This window comes from Oryx dammah, unplaced genomic scaffold (assembly GCF_014754425.2).
Source record: "Oryx dammah isolate SB20612 unplaced genomic scaffold, SCBI_Odam_1.1 HiC_scaffold_23, whole genome shotgun sequence".
Taxonomy (NCBI): domain Eukaryota; kingdom Metazoa; phylum Chordata; class Mammalia; order Artiodactyla; family Bovidae; genus Oryx; species Oryx dammah.
Window position 1 is genome coordinate 88260167 of NW_024070207.1, and position 19343 is coordinate 88279509.

The following is a 19343-nucleotide window of genomic DNA, read 5'->3' on the forward strand; positions in this document are numbered from 1 at the left end:
GTCAGAAGTCTTAAATTTAAGGAACATTCTGGACTAGGCACCTGCTGTTGGGAAAACAAAAAAGCGATGAGCAGTTATTGCAAATTTCACTTGGTAAGTCTAGGACTCAAATGTACAAACTGGGCTTGTACAGACTGTTCTGTTACCAAAAAGTTTCAACCAATTCCTGTCCTCAGTTCTTTTTTCCTAATACCTCTTCATCCCTCAAGATCCCAGTCTAAGGTTGCATACGGGCCCACAGTTGACTTTGGTGAAATTGCTTCCTTTCTAGAAAGGTAAGTCATGTGCAAAACAGGCTGAGGTAAAATGCAGCAGTGGTTGGAAATAATGTTTGGCCTGGTCCTGGAGAGTTTAGGAGATGCTGAGGAAGAAAAAAAAAGCTTTTAAAGTAATTTTTAGCAATAAGGTATTAATATTTTTATTTAAGGTAGGTGCATTTTTTAACTGAATAGACAACTGTATAGGGTAAACATAACTTTTACAAGCACTGGGAAACCAACAAATTCATGTGACTCACTTTATTAGTATTTGTTTTCTGTGGCAATGTGGAACCAAACTTGAAATACCTCCAAGGTACATCTGTATGTGGTCAGGTAGGTTTGCTCTCTGTTGTGTCAAGGATGGTCAGTGGCAGCTCTAGCCTCAGAGTCCACTAGGCTTTTAAACAAGCATGTTGCATCTGCATGTGTGGGATAAATGTTGTGAAAACCAGTAGATCCTGCCGAGCAGGCTGCAAGCAAGAGGTGTTTTGTTTTGTTTTGTTTTGTTTTGTTTTGTTTGACCAAAGTAATCATCTTGCTTGGAATATCTTTTCATTCTAGGCCCTGCCCTCTGTGCTGAGCCTGAGTCCAAAGTTTACCTCACAGAGAACTCAAAGCCAAAGCTCAGATCTCATGTGAGATTGTCTAATTGTGGCATGCGGCCCTGGGGAACAAACTCCTAGAGGAGGGGGCAGGGTGTGAGGACAACAGTGAAATGAACAGAAGTCAAAAATAAATGTGTATAGATGGTGGTTTCTATTGTCACCAGATCATGAGTGGAATATACCATGTATCCTTCTGAGAAGTAAAACCATCCTCAGGAATATGAAGGGGGGTAAACTTCCAACAGCTATGGAAGGCAGAGGGTCAAGTTATGCAAAGTTCCCTGCTTAGTAGATAGTCCCTCCCAGCCATGCCCTCTGTTGGCAGACAGTGAAAAAATTTTCCAGAGGAGGGCTCAGGCCATCAGTCCCTGGTTCATTTTCTGGTCCCAGACAGATATTCTTTAGGGAGAGGATTGGCCCCATGAGTTCTTTTCTTGAGATCAAATTCCCCTGAGCCAGTCAGAATGCACCAAGGTTGCAGATGGCAGAGAACTCAAGCCTAGGCCAAGTCTTACAGTGGCCATGCAATCTCTGAATGTGGTTTGGGGTGTTTATAGTAAGAAGAAAGGGAGAGTGAGTGAAAACTCTCTCACCCATATAAATCCCTAGGGAGAAACTGGAGCTTATGTAAGGAAGCCTGAGCATCCTCAGAAATTATTATTGATATATTCTGATGAGCAAATGCACAGCATGGGGAGGTTTCTGTGGTGCTATAGTTAACACGAAGCACAGCTACCTGGTCCCCAGAAGTAACACAGAGTTTACCCTGGCCCCATCCCCTCTTCTCTCAGTTGAACCAGGGAGAAACAACTATGTGAACTTTCAGCATTCTTGCTCTGCATCCTCTGCCAGAGCACAGCAGGTTGGAGTGAGAGACACAGGGAATAAGACTGTACCTTTCTGCCATTGACACAACAGGGGGACTTTCACTGTTTTGCCATGGTTCAGGAGTGACAGAACAAGGGTCATTTTAGTTGACCCGGTTCCTCCCAGCCTATGTCTCATGTTGCTGTTCAGTCCCTAAGGTGTATCTGACTCTTTGCAACCCCATGGACTGCAGCACGCCAGGCTTCTCAAATTCCTGTCCATTGATTGAGTCAGTGATGCCAACCAACCATCTCTTTCTCTGTTGTCCCCTTCTCCTCTCCCCCTCAATCTTTCCCAGCATCAGGAACTTTTCCAATGAGTCAGCTCTTCACATCTGGTAGCCAAAGTATTGGAGCTTTGGCTTCAGCTACCAATGAATATTCAGGGATAATTTCCTTTAAGATTGACTGCCTTGATCTACTTGCTATCCAAGACACTCTCAAGTTGTCTTCTCCAGCACCAAAATTCAAAAGCATCAATTCTTCAGCGCTCAGCCTTTCTTTTGGTCCAACTCTCATATCCATACATGAGTACTGGAAAAAACATAGCCTTCACTGTACAGAAATTTGTTGCCAAAGTTATGTCCTCTTTTTAATACCCTCCATAGATTTTTCATAGCTTTATTGCCAAAGAACAGGAGTTTTTAAATTTGTGGCTGCAGTCAACGTCTGCTGTGATTTTGGAGCCCAAGAAAATAAAATCTACCACTGTTTCCAATTTTCCCCCATCTATTTGCCATGAAGTGCATGATGGGACCATATGCCATGACCTTACTATATTGAATGTTGAGTTTTAAGCCAGCTTTTCACTCTTCTCTTTCACCCTGATCAGGAGGCTCTTTAGTTCTTTTAGTTCACTCTTATTACCATCAGAGTGAAATCATCTGCATATCTGAGGTTGCTGATATTTCTCTGGCAATCTTGATTCCAGCTTGTAATTCATCCAGCCTGGCATTTCACATGATGTACTCTGCATATAAGTTAAATAAGCAAGGTCACAAGCCTTTCCCAATTTTGAAAAAGTCCATTGTTCCATGTCTGGTTCTAAGTGTTGCTTCTTGACCTGCATACAGGTTTCTAAGGAGGCAAGTATTTTAAGTATTTTCTACAGGTTTTTGTTTGTTTGTTTGTTTGTTTTGGTGTGATCCTCAGAGTTCAAGGCTTTAACATAGTCAATGGAGCAGAAGTCGATGTTTTTCTGGAATTCCTTTGCTTTTTATATGATTCAATAGATGTTGGCAATGTGATCTCTGGTTTCTCTACCTTTTCTAAATCCAGATGTACTTCCGGAATTTCTTGGTTCACCTACTGATGAAGCCTAGCCTGAAGGATTTTGAGCATTACCTTGCTAGCATGTGAAATGAGAGCAATTGTACAGAGGTTAGAACATTCTTTTGCACTGTCGTTCTTTAGCATTGGAATGAAAACCTTTTCCAGTCCCGCAGCCAATGCTGAGTTTTCCAAACTTGCTGACATACTGAGTGCAGCACTTTAACAGCATCATCTATTGGGATTTGAAATAGATCAGCTGGAATTTCATTACCTGCATTAGCTTTGTTCATAGTAATGTTTTCTGAGACCCACTTGACTTCACACTCCAGGATGTCTTACTCTAAGAGAGTGATCTCATCATCATGGTTATCTGAGTCACTAAGACCATTTTTGCCTAGTTCTTCTGTGTATTGTTGACACCTCTTCTTAATCTCATCTGCTTCTGTTAGGTCTTTGCCTTTTCTGTCCTTTACTGTGTCCATCTTTGCATGAAATTTTCCCTTGGTATCTCTAATTTCCTTGAAAAGATCTCTAGTCTTTCCCATTCTATTGTTTTCCTCTATTTCTTTGCATTGTTCACCTAGGAAGGCTTGCTTTCCCTTTCTCCCTTGCCTTTCACTTCTCTTTTTTTCCCCAGCTATTTGTAATGCTTCCTCAGACAACAATTTTGCCTGCCTGCATTTCTTCAACCTTGGGATGGTTTTGGTCACTGCCTTCTGTACAATGTTACAAACCTCTGTCCATAGTTCTTCAGGCACTCTGTCTATCAGATCTACTCCTTTCAATCTATTTGTCATCTCCATACCTGAATGGTCTAATGGATTTCCCTACTTTCTTCCATTTAATCCTGAACTTTGCAATATGGAATGCATAATCTGAGTCACAGCTAACTCCAGATCTTGTTTTTCCTGACTCTATAGAGCTTCTCCATGTTTGGCTGTCAAGAATATAATCAATCTGAATTCGGTATTGACCATGTGCTGATGTCCATGTGTAGAATCATCTCTTGTGTTGTTGGAAGAGGGTGTTTGCTATGACCAGTGTGTTCTCTTGGCAAAACTCTGCTAGCCTTTGCCCTGCTTCACTTTGTACTCCAAACCCAAATTTTCCCTGTTACTCAAGGTATCTCTTGACTTCCTACTTTTGCATTCCAATCCTCTAAGATTAAAAGGACATCTTTTTTGGTTGTTAGTTCTATAAGGTCTTGTAGGTCTTCATAGAACTGTTTGATTTCATCTTCTTTGATATTAGTGATTGAGGCATAGACTTGGATTACTGTAATGTTGAATGGTTTGCTTTGGAAACCAACTGAGATTATTCTGCTGCTTTTGAGAATGCCCCCAAATACTGTAGTTCAGATTATTTGCTTGACTATGAGAGCAACTCCATTTCTTCTAATGGAATCTTGGCCACAGTAATAGGTATAATAGTCGTCTGAGTTAAATTTGCCTATTCCCATCCATTTTCGTTCACTGATTCCTAAAATGTCACTGTTCACATTTGCCATCTCCTGTTTGACCATGTCCAAGTTGCCTTGATTCATGAACCTAACATTTCAAGTTCTTATGCAGTATTGTTCCTTACAGCATCAGAATTTACTTTCACCACCAGATACATCCACAACACAACACCATCATTTCCACTTTGGCCCAGCCTCTTCATTCTTTTTGGAGCTATTTCTCTGCTCTTCCCCCTACTGACCTGGGGGGCTCATCTTCCGGTATCATATACTCTTGACTTTTCATACTGTTCATGGGGTTCTCAAAGCAAGAATACTGAAGTGGTTTGCCATTCCCTTCTCCAGTGAACCATATTTTGTCAGAACTCTCCACCATGACCCATCTGTCTTAGGTTGTCCTGCACGGCATGGCTCATAACTTCTTTGAGTTACATGAGGCTGTGATCCATGTGATCATTTTGGTTAGCTTTCTGTGACAGTGGTTTGTGGAGAACTCACAAATTCACATTCCTGCTGCAGGGAGAGCTCCAACAGCTGCAGCTACACTGCCCACCTTCAGAAATCAAACTAGAAGTGTATCTCCACAAAACCTGGTTCTCAATGATTTCTACCAAGTGAGAGTGCCTCCTTGGATCCCCAGTGGTAAAAACTTCCTGTGTGGCAGCCCTAGAGAGTTTCTCCTTTTGTTAGTGAGCAAGTTTCAGATTTCACATTTGTGTCTCATCATCGCGTGCCTGGTGGTTAAGAGAGCCAAGGCAGCAGGTCCAACAGCCTTTAAAGGATAAACCTACTATTCATATTCAGTTCCTCCTGTACAAGGTGTCATGGTGCTTGGGATAGGAAGCCAGCCCAGTCCTGTGTGAGGACAGAAGGCTATGGGTTAATGTGTCTTGTGTGACTTCTGAACAGAAGAGGTGAATATGCTTTATACATTGGAAGTACTAGGAAGAGAGTTCAATATTCCAAGGATGAGCAACTATAGCAGTATCACCCCCACCTCTGAATTTAGTGGTATCTTATTCTGTCCATGAATATGGATGCACCTAAAGAATAAAGTTTTTTTTTTTTCTTTTAAATTAAATTGTCTCTCCTTCCCAGTATAAGATGCCAGTTCAGTCACTAAAGAATGGATAATTTGTCATTTAAGAATGGCAAAATTATGGGCCATTTCCCCTCATCAATTTTTGTCCATTTTTGAGCCTAAAGGCAAGCTAGAAAAGTGCAGTTAAAGTACTCAAGTTACCAACACTGGCAAATACATGCACTTTGTTAGCACACAGGTATCTTTTGCCCTGCTCTTCCACGGACAGTGTTCTGATGAATATGGCTTTAAATGAAATCCAAGTATCTTCTCTCCCTGTTTAGCTCAGGTACTAAATCAGGTACTAATCAAGAGAGTATAGCTACATTTCAGGTATAAACGAGTCTATTCCTGAGGAGAACATGTGTTATTCACACTCATGGTGTAAGAGGCAATCTCACCATGCACCTAGTCTCTTCTTGCAGATAGAACAGGCAAGCCCTGGGTAGGCCTAGAATGCAGAGGTCACAGTGTCTCTGCCTTAGCCCCATGACACCCACTTTGTGCCAGAGCCTGGGTTTTGCAGCAAAACTCATTTCAGGGCAAGGAGCCCTGGGTCCAACAAGAATTATGACTCTGGAAATGACCAGTCCTGCTGCTTCAATCATTAATTCACCAGAGAAACAGTATGATGATAGAGTGGCTGCCTATTTTCAGTTCAGTTCAGTTGCTTGGTCGTGTCTGACTCTTTGCCTATTTTAGACAGCATATTCAAAAGCAGAGACATCACTTTGCTGACAAAGGTCTGGATAGTTAAAGCTATGGTTTTTCAAGTAGTCATGTACAGATGTGAGAATTGGACCAACAAGAAGACTGAGTGCCAAAGAACTGATGCTTTCAAATTGTGGTGAAGGAGAAGCCTCTTGAGCGTTCCTTGGATAACAAGGAGACCAAACCAGTCAATTCTAAAGGAAATCAGCCCTGAATATTCATTGGAAGGACTGATACTGAGGCTGAAGCTCTAATACTTTGGCCACCTGATGCAAAGAGCTGATTCACTGGAAAAGACTGATGCTGGGAAAAATTAAGGGCAGGCGGAGAAGGGGGCCACAGAGGATGAGATGGTTAGATAACATCACTGACTCAATAGACATGAATTTGAGCAAACTCCAGGAAATGGTGAAGGACAGGAAAGCCTGGTGCACTACAGTCCATGGGTTTGCAAAGTCAGACATGACTTAGTAACTGTAAAACAACAGGGTGCCTATGATTTGTGTAGCAAAGTAATAATAGAAGGGACACCCTTAAACTGATAAAGGATATGAAGCCAATTATTAATGTATTGCCTCCCTGTTCTAATTTCACTCTTTAAGATAAGTTCTCTGATAATGGGTGGATTACTTTAAGAATCTCTCCTTCAGAGTGATCATGATGTTCTGTTTTCTCAGTTAGAAGACACTGGATGGACACTGAAGGAGGAAGTATATCTCCTGTGACTTCTGACTGTCAGAAGTGAGTGTAACGATAGCCTAGGTGTTCTGCTCCAAGCATGGGCCCAGAAAAACTGTCCTCATCAATTGTGCAGAACCAGTGTGGCCTGGTTAGCTTTCTGTGAGCCTCTTCATAGGGATATCCTGTGCTCCAAGCCACCTACCCACTGATTCCCCTTACTTGATTGCACTCATTCCTCACCTTACCCCACCACTAGGTTTATCTCCTATACTTATCCAAAGGCTGTGGCCCTCACAACAATGAGGCCCTCCTGATCCTATGTATACGACATTGCTAGTTCCAGGCCTCTAACTCCACCAGGTCCCTTGTTCCTACTACATGTCCACATGCTGGCCATGAGCTGTGGCTTTCCCACACTGATGTGCTCCAGAGGATACCTTCCTGTTTATTCTGCCACTGTAGACCAGCTCTGGTTCCTCAGACTGGCTCTGACACTGGTAAATTAGCAAACTTCTCTGCCATCCAGTAGGTTCTGCTACACCTTCTCCAATGAGGTGTGATCTCTAGCCTTGGGGAGGAACCCCCATTCCAAGTTTGTCTTTCTTTGGGCATGCTTCTCAAACCCAGGATACCATAGAGTTTTCCTATAGCTATATATCCTACATGTGCCATATTTAATAATTCTTTATGTTTAAACATTATGTTTAATTTTATGTTAAATTGTTCCTGTCCACTGTGTATTTTCCATCTCCTGATTGGATCCAGGTTGCTACAGAACACAACACCTACAACAAATATCATTCTTGGAATTACTGAAAGCTTTCTTTTGAGAGTTTCATCAAGTAAGAATGTCCACTATCACCCAGAAAGTATAGTAGGTGGGAAAAGAAGGAACAAAGTGCTTGGAAAGCAAGACGTGAAACTGGCACCATTTGCAGATGGTATAATTCTGTACACTAAATTCTACAGGTATTTACAGACAAATTGGTAGACTCAATAAAAGAGATTAGGTGGCTGTTTATAGGATAAAGTATTAACATTCAGAAGTCAATTTTATTCTATTTACCAGCAACACATTTACAAAATGAAAATTTCAAAGGCAGTATTTGTAAAATATGAAGTGCCTAGGATAAAATGCTCTCTTATGGGAAAAACGAAATATTACTGGGACATATTAATGAAGTTTTTATTAAAAGGAAAGGCACACCATATCTGTTGAATAACATTCTATATTATAGACAAGAAATCAAATCTAAAAGTGCAATGCAGTCCCAATTAGAACCCTAATGGGGTTTTGGTTGAATTTTTTTCTGGTGAATTGATATTTGAAAAGGATTCAAGAGAGGCAAAAAAATAACCTAGACATTCTTGAAGAACAAGGTAGAGTTGAGTGGCCTTATCCAAATATCAGAACTGCCTGTAGAACTGTAGGGATGAATTTGTGGTATTTTAAGTAGACAGACAAATAGAGCCATGGTACTTAATAGAGAATACACAAATTAGCCCATACATAGGTAGATGTTTGATTTATGACACATGCAGAACTGCAAATCAGTCAGAAAAGGGCAGACTTTTCAATAAGTGGTTCACTGAAACAATCAGATATCCACATTAAAAAAAGAAAGAAAACCTACTCAATACTATACACAAACATCACTTGTAGGTGGATTATGACCTAACTGTGAGAGGCAAAACCATAAATATTTCAGAAGACAATATAGAGAATAGTTTCATGGCCCCAGGGAAGGGACAGATTTCTTGAAACAGAAAAGCACTAGCCATAAGGAAAAGAATGATAAATTTTGACTATGCTATCATTAAGTATGTTATATAATTAAGCAGGTCTTAATTAAAGTCTGTTCACAAAGTACAGCACAGAAGAAAAAATACAAACAACAAAGCGAAAGATTATTTTAGCCACACATATAACCACTGATGGATTGGTATTTAAAACACATAAATAACTCACTGTATCAGTAAAAACAGGATGGGAAATAGAATAGAAAAATGGTGAAAGAGTTGAACATGAACAGGCTTTTCATAGAGAATGTCCAAAATGTTCATAAACGTGAGAATGTGCAAAAACTTAATAGTAGAGGAAAACAAGTAAATTCTGGCAATACTTGGTGTAGATGAAGATATGTAGGCAGAGGAACTCTCTATGTTGCTGCTGAGACTATAAGTTGGTACAATCACTATAGAAAACGTTTGGCACCATGTAGAAAAGCTGGAGATATGTATACTCTATGGGCCAGTGATTCTGTTCTTGCTTGTATACCCAAGAGACTTTTAAACATGAGTCCCATGAAAAATGCCCAAGAATGTTCACTGCACCATTGTTCAAGATTAAAAGCTAAAAACAGCCCCAGTGTTCATCCAGTGTAGAATGATAAAATCATATCACAATTACTTTGCTAAAATCATGCATTGGAGTGCTAGTCAATGATGGAGACAAAAGATCTAAGGCTACTAGGCACAAGATGGATGAGTCTCTCAAATAAATATGATATAGGATGAAAGAAGCAGGCCATAAAAGGGAGCATGCAGTATGATTCCACTGACACAACTTCAAATAAACTGTATTGCTTAGGAATGCATACAAAAATGTAAAGTCATGTTTATAAAAAACATTTTAGAAATGATTATCATAAAGTCAAGATAACGACTATATCCATAGGGGAGGGTGTGGGTTGTGATAGGGAGGAATACCAGTGGCTGTGTTCTGGAAGGCTGGCAATGTTCTATTTCTTGACCTTGGTCCGGGTTACGTGTGTTTGCTTTAACAAGGGGCTTCCCTGAAATAGAACAACAGACTGGTTCCAAATAGGAAAAGGAGTATGTCAAGGCTGTATATTGTCACCCTGCTTATTTAACTTATATGCAGAGTACATCATGAGAAACGCTGGACTGGAAGAAACACAAGCTGGAATCAAGATTGCCGGGAGAAATGTCAATAACTTCAGATATGCAGATGACACTACCCTTATGGTAGAAAGTGAAGAGGAACTAAAAAGCCTCTTGATGAAAGTGAAAGAGGAGAGTGAAAAAGTTGGCTTAAAGCTCAACATTCAGAAAACGAAGATCATGGCATCCAGTCCCATCACTTCATGGGAAATAGATGGGGAAACAGTGGAAACAGTGTCAGACTTTATTTTGGGGGGCTCCAAAATCACTGCAGATGGTGATTGCAGCCATGAAATTAAAAGATGCTTACTCCTTGGAAGAAAAGTTATGAGCAACCTAGATAGTATATTGAAAAGCAGAGACATTACTTTGCCTACTAAGGTCTGTCTAGTCAAGGCTATGGTTTTTCCAGTAGTCATGTATGGATGTGAGAGTTGGACTGTGAAGAAGGCTGAGTGCCGAAGAATTGATGCTTTTGAACTGTGGTGTTGGAGAAGACTCTTGAGAGTCCCTTGGACTGCAAGGAGATCCAACCAGTCCATTCTGAAGGAGATCAACCCTGGGATTTCTTTGGAAGGAATGATGCTAAAGCTGAAACTCCAGTACTTTGGGCACCTCATGCGAAGAGTTGACTCATTGGAAAAGACTTTGATGCTGGGAGGGATTGAGGGCAGGAGAAGAAGGGGACGACAGAGGGTGAGATGGCTGGATGGCATCACTGACTCGATGGACACGAGTCTGAGTGAACTCCGGGAGTTGGTGATGGATAGGGAGGCCTGGTGTGCTGCGATTCATGGGGTCGCAAAGAGTCAGACACGACTAAGCGACTGAACTGAACTGAACTCCCTGGCATTATCTAAACCTGGGAGATATGTTATATGCACTTCTCTGTGCCTCAGATTTGAAGAAATAAATGCTTTCTCCAAAAACATAATAGAAAGAAAACTGTGTGATGTAGAATTTTTGATGAGGTTTGAACTGTTATGAATGAAAATCTTGATCTTTTAATCAAGAGAACAGCAAGTGTCCATTATCATTAGAAGAGCCGAAAGAAGGGATTATTTAAACTGTCATTTAATCACTAAAAATGTCCGACTCTTTTGGGACCCCATGGACTATAGCTGGCCAGGCTCCTCTGTCCATGGGATTTCTCTGGTAAGAGTACTGGAGACAGTTGCCATTTCCTTCTCCAAGGAATCTTCTCGACCCTGGCATGAACCCGTGTCTACTGCATTGGTAGGAGGATTCTTTACCACTAAGCCACCAGGGAAGCCCATTTAAACTAAAGGTATCCCATAATCTACTCAGCACTTGAAACCTTTCTCTTGCCAGATAATTCACCCTATATTTATATCAATGCCCAACTCACTGATGACTGACAAACTGGAGGGTCATCATCAACATTAATAAGATCATTAGGCATCAGAGGCCAAATCCATTACAGTGAGACTAGGCCACCATACTTAAATGCAAACAGGCACACCGAGGCTTCTGGGCAGGCAAAAGGCATCTGTGCCTTTTTCTCAGGAGAGTCCACTACAGTAACTTAGGGTTTAACCTTATCACATTTCACCAGTACTGCTGTCCAGAGACCTCCACGTACTGGAGAATCTAGAGTAAGCTGAGGAATGTCCTCATCATGCTGTGAGATTGGACATGAAATTTACCGTGGTGTACCCCAAGATGGAAGAGCAAACAGTTGGTTTAGGTTGTGCACCTTATAGGGAGAACCCAGGAGTAGGTTGCGTCTTCCAGATTTCAGTATAAACTACTTCATCCTCCAGGCCTTGCATTTCTAGTCTCAACAGTGCTAATCTGCTTTGACCCTACCTCTTACTCATTATAGTTTCTGCACCAGCAGGAAGAAAAATTTAACCATGGGACAAATTTTCCTGAGGACATTGCTCAAAACAGTTCTGAATATGGAAGTCTCCAGGAAAATTTTTTAAAAGACATCCTTTTCCACAGTGTATTCTCTCAGGAATTTTCTGTCACCTATCAATCCAGCCAGCCATCTATCCAATACACAGTGTTTAACACATGGTAAGTGCTAACTGCCATGCTTAGCGCTGGGAGGGACTGAGGTGTCTGTGTTTATTTTGGTATATACCATGAGGTTCCGGTTTATGTTGCCATTTAGTAGATAGATACCTAAGGTATTCATTCCAGCACTTTTTACTGAAGTGAACTGCCATTTCCTTTGTATCTCTGAAGACCTTCTTGATTTCCTACTAATATTAACAGTGGAACTTATTTATGTATACGAGGATCTGCCCCTGGGCGTTTTATTCTGTTCTAGAGACCCTGTACAAGAATATTTAAATCACGGTGGCGTTAAACACGTTTTAATATCTGATAGGGCCAGTTTCTGCGCAGTGCACATTTTTTTTTTTTCTCTTTCAGGAACGTGTTCGGGCCCGCGGCAGGGGGCGGGATCGCGCCTCCTCCGCGGCTCTGGTTCCAGTGAAGCTTCACGGACGCAGAGATGGAAATCCCGAGGCTGCTCCCGGCTCGCGGGATACGACAAAGCGGAGGGGCTGGCAGCCCCGAGGGCGGCGGCCGGATCCGCGGAGGTCCTGACCTGCGGGCCAGTCAGGCTCCGGCGCGCCGCCTCCTGCTGCTCCGGGGCCCTCAAGATGGCGGGCCCGGGCGGCGGCGTGAGGAGGCCAGCGCGGCTTCTTCGTGCCCAGGCCCGGGCCTGAGCCCGTTGGCGCTGAGGCCTGATCACGCTAGCGGCTGTGGCAGCGGCGGCGGGAGCGGCGGCGATGACTTCTTCCTTGTGCTGCTGGACCCGGTGGGTGGAGACGTAGATACCGCGGGCGCTGGCCAGGCCACAGGGCCCGTGTGGAGGGAGGAGGCCGGGCTGGGCCCAAGGCTCCCGGGGGGCGAAAGCGGCGCGAACCCCGAGGGCCGCCCTGCGCTGGGCCCCAGCTGCCTGTCGGCTATCCCCGCTCCAGTCCCGGCCCTGGCCCCGATCCCCGCTCCAGGCCTGGGCCCTGCCACAGCCTTTGCAGGCACTGTCACCATTCACAACCAAAACCTGCTGTTGCGCTTGGAGAACGGCGTCCTCACTCTAGCCACGCCCCCGCCGCAGCCTGGGGGTCTGATCGCCCCGCAAGCTGGGATCCCTCATGCCGCGCAGCCTGGAGACTGTCCCGAGCTGCCGCCTGACCTCCTGCTGGCAGAGCGGGCAGAACCTGCGCCTGCCCCAGCGCCCAAGGAGGAGGCGGAGGGCCCGGCGGCTGTTGAGAGCCCCCGCGGGCCGCCAGGCCCGGGCCAGGGCATGTTGCTGTACCTGTGTCCTGAGGTGCAGTGCGGACAAACCTTCGCCAAGAAGCACCAGCTGAAGGTGCACCTGCTGACACACAGCAGCAGCCAGGGCCAGCGGCCCTTCAAGTGCCCCCTGGGTGGTTGCGGGTGGACCTTCACCACCTCCTACAAGCTCAAGAGGCATCTGCAGTCACACGACAAACTGAGGCCCTTTGGCTGCCCAGCAGAGGGCTGTGGCAAGAGCTTCACCACCGTGTATAACCTCAAAGCACACATGAAGGGCCACGAGCAGGAGAACTCATTCAAATGTGAGGTGTGTGAGGAGACCTTCCCCACGCAGGCCAAACTCAGCGCCCACCAGCGCAGCCACTTCGAGCCTGAGAGGCCCTACCAGTGTGCGTTTTCCAGCTGCAAGAAGACATTTATCACAGTGAGTGCCCTGTTTTCCCATAACCGCGCCCACTTCAGGGAACAGGAACTCTTTTCCTGTTCCTTTCCTGGCTGCAGTAAACAGTATGACAAAGCTTGTAGGCTGAAAATTCACCTTCGGAGCCACACTGGTGAGAGACCATTCCTTTGTGACTTTGAGGGCTGTGGCTGGAACTTCACTAGCATGTCCAAACTTCTAAGGCACAAACGGAAGCACGACGATGACCGGAGGTTCATGTGCCCGGTGGAAGGGTGTGGGAAATCTTTCACAAGGGCTGAACATCTGAAAGGCCACAGCATAACCCACCTGGGCACGAAGCCTTTTGTGTGCCCAGTGGAAGGTTGCTGTGCCAGGTTCTCTGCTCGCAGTAGTCTCTACATTCACTCCAAGAAACACTTGCAGGATGTGGACACTTGGAAAAGCCGATGCCCAGTCGCCACTTGTAATAAACTCTTCACATCCAAGCACAGCATGAAGACCCACATGGCCAAAAGGCACAACCTGCGCCAGGATCTCTTAGCTCAGCTGGAAGCTGCAAATTCTCTTACACCCAGCAGTGAACTTACCAGCCAGGGGCAGAGTGACCTCAGTGATGCTGAGCTTGTGTCTCTCTTCTCTGATGTGCCTGGTAATAGTTCTGCTGCAGTACTGGACACGGCATTGGTGAACTCTGGCATCTTGACTATTGATGTGGCTTCTGTGAACTCCACTCTGGCAGGAAACCTCCCTGCTAATAATAATAATTCCTTAGGGCAGGCAGTGGACCCTCAGGCCTTGATGGCCACCAGTGACCTTCCTCAAAGTTTGGATACCTCACTCTTCTTTGGAACGACAGCAGCAGGTTTTCAGCAGGGTCCCTTAGATATGGATGATGTCTCAAGTCTAAGTGCGGGGCCGTTGGCATCTCTGAGCTCTTTGGCTGTGAAAAACTCGAGTCAAGAGCCCCAAGCTTTGATCCCTAGCAGTAAGCTAACAGTAGACACAGATGCTCTGACTCCTTCAAGCACCCTTTGTGAAAACAGTGTCTCAGAACTACTGCCACCAACCAAAACGGAATGGAATGTACATCCTGACTCTGACTTCTTTGCACAGGAGGAAGAAACCCAGTTTGGATTCTCCAACCCAGCAGGAAACCATGGGTCTCAGAAAGAAACAGATCTTATCACAGTGACTGGCAGCTCATTTTTGGTATGAACTAAACTCTGTTCATTCCTGCCACATGGCTTACGTTTATTGATGACACTCAATTTTGAGAATATTCTGGCCTGAATGCTTAAATACAGTCATTTCTTGTAGGTCTGAAGGAGAACAGAGCCCTGGGCTGCAAGTTTGGAGATTTAAATCCTGATCTTGAGTCTGGAACTTGCGGGTTGTGTGACCTTGAACAAGTCACTTATCCTATCTGAGCCTTAATTTCCTTATTTATGAGATGAGGTGGTTTGAATAGATTGTTTCTAAGGTCTTTTCAACTCTATGATTCCTTGATAATATGCTTCTTTCCTTGAGAAAAATTAGAACATTTTTTCAGTGATGTTGCATGTGCTTTTTTCAAACATGCATAATATACACATAATATAATGAACATTCATATACATGACACCCAACTTCAGCTATTATCAATTCATGAATATTCTTGTTTATCTAATCTCCATTCATACCCTCTTCCAGTATTATTTTGGAATAAATACAAGGTATCACATAATTTCAACCATAAATATGCAATATATATAGTTCTGAAAAGCATGGGCTCTTTTGGAAAAATCTTCAATACCATTGTCATACTTAAAGTTAGCAGTAATTCCTTGATACTGTCAACATTCCAACTTATAATTGTCTCATAAATGCTATTTGTTGTTAACATTTAAACAATTAGAATCTGAGTAAGCCTCTTAAGTGTCTATCTGTATATTACCCTGTTGTCTCTTTGCATTTAATTCACTGAAGAAAAGTTATTTCACATTTAGAGCTTACCACAATCTTAAGTCTTGGTGATTATATCCATGTGGTGTCACATTCCTCTACACTCTATTTCCTTAATTTGGTGTTTGGATCTAGAGACTTGGTCAAAATGCAAATATGATTTTGGGGCCATGAATGTTTCATGTGTTGTGTTCTTTTAGCATGTGGCACAAAATGTCTAGTTTTCTCTTGGATATTTGCAGCTGCCGGTGATCAATGCATTAATTCATAATTACCTTTGCTTCTGATATCATGATTTGTTCTTGTAGAGTTACTATTAGTGGAGGAATAAATGCTGCTGAAGGCATATATAAAAATTCATTAGAAATATATTCAATGACAAAATATTTTCTTGAAGATAGAACTAACAAGGAGAAAAAGGTAACAAAAAAATGTGTTGACTCTGCTCACCACTTATCTTCCTCGTCTCTTTTGATGATGAGAAGGTTTCTTTTTATAGAAATTGCCAGCCAGGACTTTGACATGAAACAGCATGTGCATGCTTAGTTACTCATTTGTGTCCGACTCTGAGACCTCATGGACTGTAGCCTGCCAGTCTCCTCTGTCCATGGGATTTTCCATGGCAAGAATACTGGATTGGGTAACCATTCTCTTCTCCAGGTTATCTTCCTGACCCCATTCTTGAACCTGGGTCTCCTATATTGCAGGCAGTTTCTTTACCATCTGAGCCACTAGGGAAGCCTGACATGAAACAGACCCAGGGTCAAATTCATGTTGAATAAGTGGCCTTGAATAAATTAGTTTCACTAAGCTTCAGTTTCCTAGCTGTCAAATGATCATAAATGCACATACATAGCTAACACACCTGAGACTTAATCCTTTCCACTTTTTAATAGGTAAGGAAAAAATATTACATCTTTGACTTATCTTGTTGAATTTATACAATCCTTTCATGCTCTCAATCCTCCTTACTATAAAGAAGAAATTGGGATAATTTGATCCTGTTCCTGTCTAGACAATAAGGTTTGTGAGAGTTAGGGTGAAGCAGGATGGGGAAATCTCTTTATTCCTTCCACCGTATTATTTCCTCCCTGCCAGGAATTTCTGTGGCTAATGCCAGAAGTGGAAACATTACTCACAAATGTATCTGTATCCCTATTCATTAGGCCAATCTGTCACCATCTTTGCTCTCTTTAAGAATTAGACTTTGCTGTAACTGCAAAGTCACTTGTGCATGAAACTGATAATGGAGCAGAGAAAGATTCCTCCTCTCTGTGGTTTGGAGAGCTCATTGCATTTTTCCAGAGTTGAAAGGAAAGGTTAAAGTTGAATATTGTGTAAAATTTCTGTCTTACATGAGTATGGCATTTTTAATTTTGTGGAATATCTTCACAACTGTTGTTCAGAGCAACCCTGTGTGGTGATTTTGGCAAAGTCTGCTGTGACTCATGGCATTTTAGCAAATGCACATTCCAAATGGACTTTGGCTAGTGACTGACAGTTCTATATATAGCTTAAAACAAAGAAGATAAATTCTTTTCACCTCTCCCTTCCCACTCATCCAACTTTCATGATTTATTACTGTGTCATAACTAGCTGCTGTTTTCCACTTTAATTGGTTTCTGTTACTTTTTATTTACTTTCTCCCCCGTCCTTGTATGTGCATTCCAGCCTCTGCCATGCCTTACTTTTTATTTTTTAATGGATAGATCTCTTCTTGCCACTATTCCTCAGATCTCCTCATAGACATTTTCTTCCGCTGGTAACATTTGCTGAGTGTACACTGCAGTTGTGTGTATAGTAAGAAGTTATTTTCTGAGCTTAAATAATCCTTTGTGTATATATATGACTCAGATGATATAAGACATTATTTTCTATATTGTGCAGACAAGAAATGGATTTCTGTTTCATTATTTCCATTTTTAAGAAGTTTTTGCCAAGGAGTTCAGTTAAAACTCTTTATTTGCTGTAGTGTACTAGCCCAGTAGTGTTTGCATGTGAATGTCTATGGATGACATTTATTGTAGCGCTTTGGAAGTGCACCAAAAAATTGTCACTTTGAAATGTTTATGTACTGTGTGTAAGGGGGTATACACACACATCCACATAAATATATTTTTAAAGTGGTGTTATTCATTTAGTGATAAAAAGTAGACATACTTTTGTAAATCAGAGAAGTGCTCAGAATTTCATTGTGTCTACTCAGTGTTTTCTCTCTTTGCTTTAGAAATATTTGTATTCATAAAGCACATTAAAAATATTGTAATTCATTAAGGACTCTTAAATTGACCACTATATTGCATATCTGGCAGTTAACATGCGTCGAGGATTGGAATGAACACACAAGTAGCAAACATCAAATAAATTACTTACACTTGAAGATAATTTATACTGTGATTTCTTTTTCTGAATTCCTTAAACTAAGTTCCGTCCAATAAAAAAATCATTATACTTTTTCCTACTCATTGAATTTTCAAGGGACAGATGTTAACTTTTCTCATGGGTTCACAGGATTTCACTGAACAAATTCATTCAAATAATTCCCTTTCAACTCCATTTTCTAAAAAAAATGGTGGACCTTTTTATACTTTAAAGGTATGAAGTTAAATTTCTATTGTTGATGGTTTAAAATTGCCATCACTCCTTTTAAATAACTGTACACATTTTAATTTAATCCTATTTCCTTTCTGCTTCTCCTCCATTTGGTTTATTAAAAAAACTTGCCAATTGGAAGCATAATAATATAATGGCTTAAAACAGGTTTATTTCCAGATACTCTGTTGATCACATTGATCATGTTAAAAATATATTGGCATTGGCATTTTTACCAAGTAATGTAATGAATATAACACAATGCTGAATAGCAGGAGTTAATTATGAGTAAGTATGAAATTTATTTGTCTCTACATGTTCTTATCCAGGAGGCATATGAGAGGGCAATTTATTAACTGGAGGTACCACTGTATTTATTTCAAGTTAATAAATACTTATTAAGCATCATTGTGCAAAATACAATGTAACATATTAAGGGTTCTATGAGAAGAGTAATAGTCAACTCTCACGTTTACAAAGATTACAGTTGATGGGAGACAGAAAAAGATTAAATGGAGAAGAGAAACAGGAAAAGTTTAATTTGGTACCAAAATGACTGACAGGTGAAAAATAAAATAAAATGGTAAGAATAATGAGTTTATTCTGAACACAGATGAGAGACAGTGAATGTGTTTAAATACAGGAGTCAGATCATGAAAATGATATCTTAGAGCATTAATATAATGGAAGTGTACAATATGGATTAGATGGTGCATGCGTGCATGCTAGGTTGCTTTAGTCATGTCCAACTCTGTGTGACCCTATGATCTGGTGCCCACCAGGCTCCTCTGTCAATGGGGTTTTCCAGGTGAGAATACTAGAGTGGGTTGCCATACCCTCCTGCAGGGGATCTTACTGATCCAGGGATCAAACCCGCATCTCTTATGCCTCCTGCATTGGCAGGTAGGTTCTTTATCACTAGTGACACCTGGGAAGCCTGAATTAGATGGTAGAGACTGGAATAGAAAACCAGTGAGAAAGCTTTTGCAGCAGCACAGGTGTTCTATGATGAAACATGAACCCTGGACTAGATGTTGTCAGTGGGAAATGACAAGAAGGAACAGATATTAGGGAGATAGCTATCATCATAGCAAATTAGAAATAACTCAAGTTTCCTTGGGGACTGTAATAATCATTCTCACTTAACAGTGAAGTAAGAAAGTCTTTTTTGGAAATGAGTGTGTTAAGATGGTGTTTAGCTAAATGATAATTTTAAAATAATTGTTATTCCTGCATAAGCTATCCATATTGTGCTTTATCTGCTTTCTAAACAGCAACTGAGGGCCACTTCC

The 19343-nt window shown here is 41.9% G+C and overlaps 1 protein-coding gene across 1 annotated transcript; it reads left to right on the plus strand.

Moving 5' to 3' along the window:
- The first annotated feature begins 12271 nt into the window (after positions 1 to 12271).
- On the plus strand, positions 12272 to 18622 carry ZXDB (zinc finger X-linked duplicated B). Its single transcript, XM_040266128.1, has 2 exons — positions 12272 to 14727; positions 14836 to 18622. The coding sequence occupies exons 1-2, from the start codon at positions 12325 to 12327 to the stop codon at positions 14839 to 14841; spliced, it is 2409 nt and encodes an 802-aa protein (XP_040122062.1). The 5' UTR covers positions 12272 to 12324; the 3' UTR covers positions 14842 to 18622.
- The last annotated feature ends 721 nt before the right edge of the window (positions 18623 to 19343 follow it).

Coding starts and splice junctions, on each gene's coding strand:
- ZXDB (XM_040266128.1), top strand. CDS start 12,325: ATGGAAATCCCGAGGCTGCTCCCGGCTCGCGGGATACGACAAAGCGGA.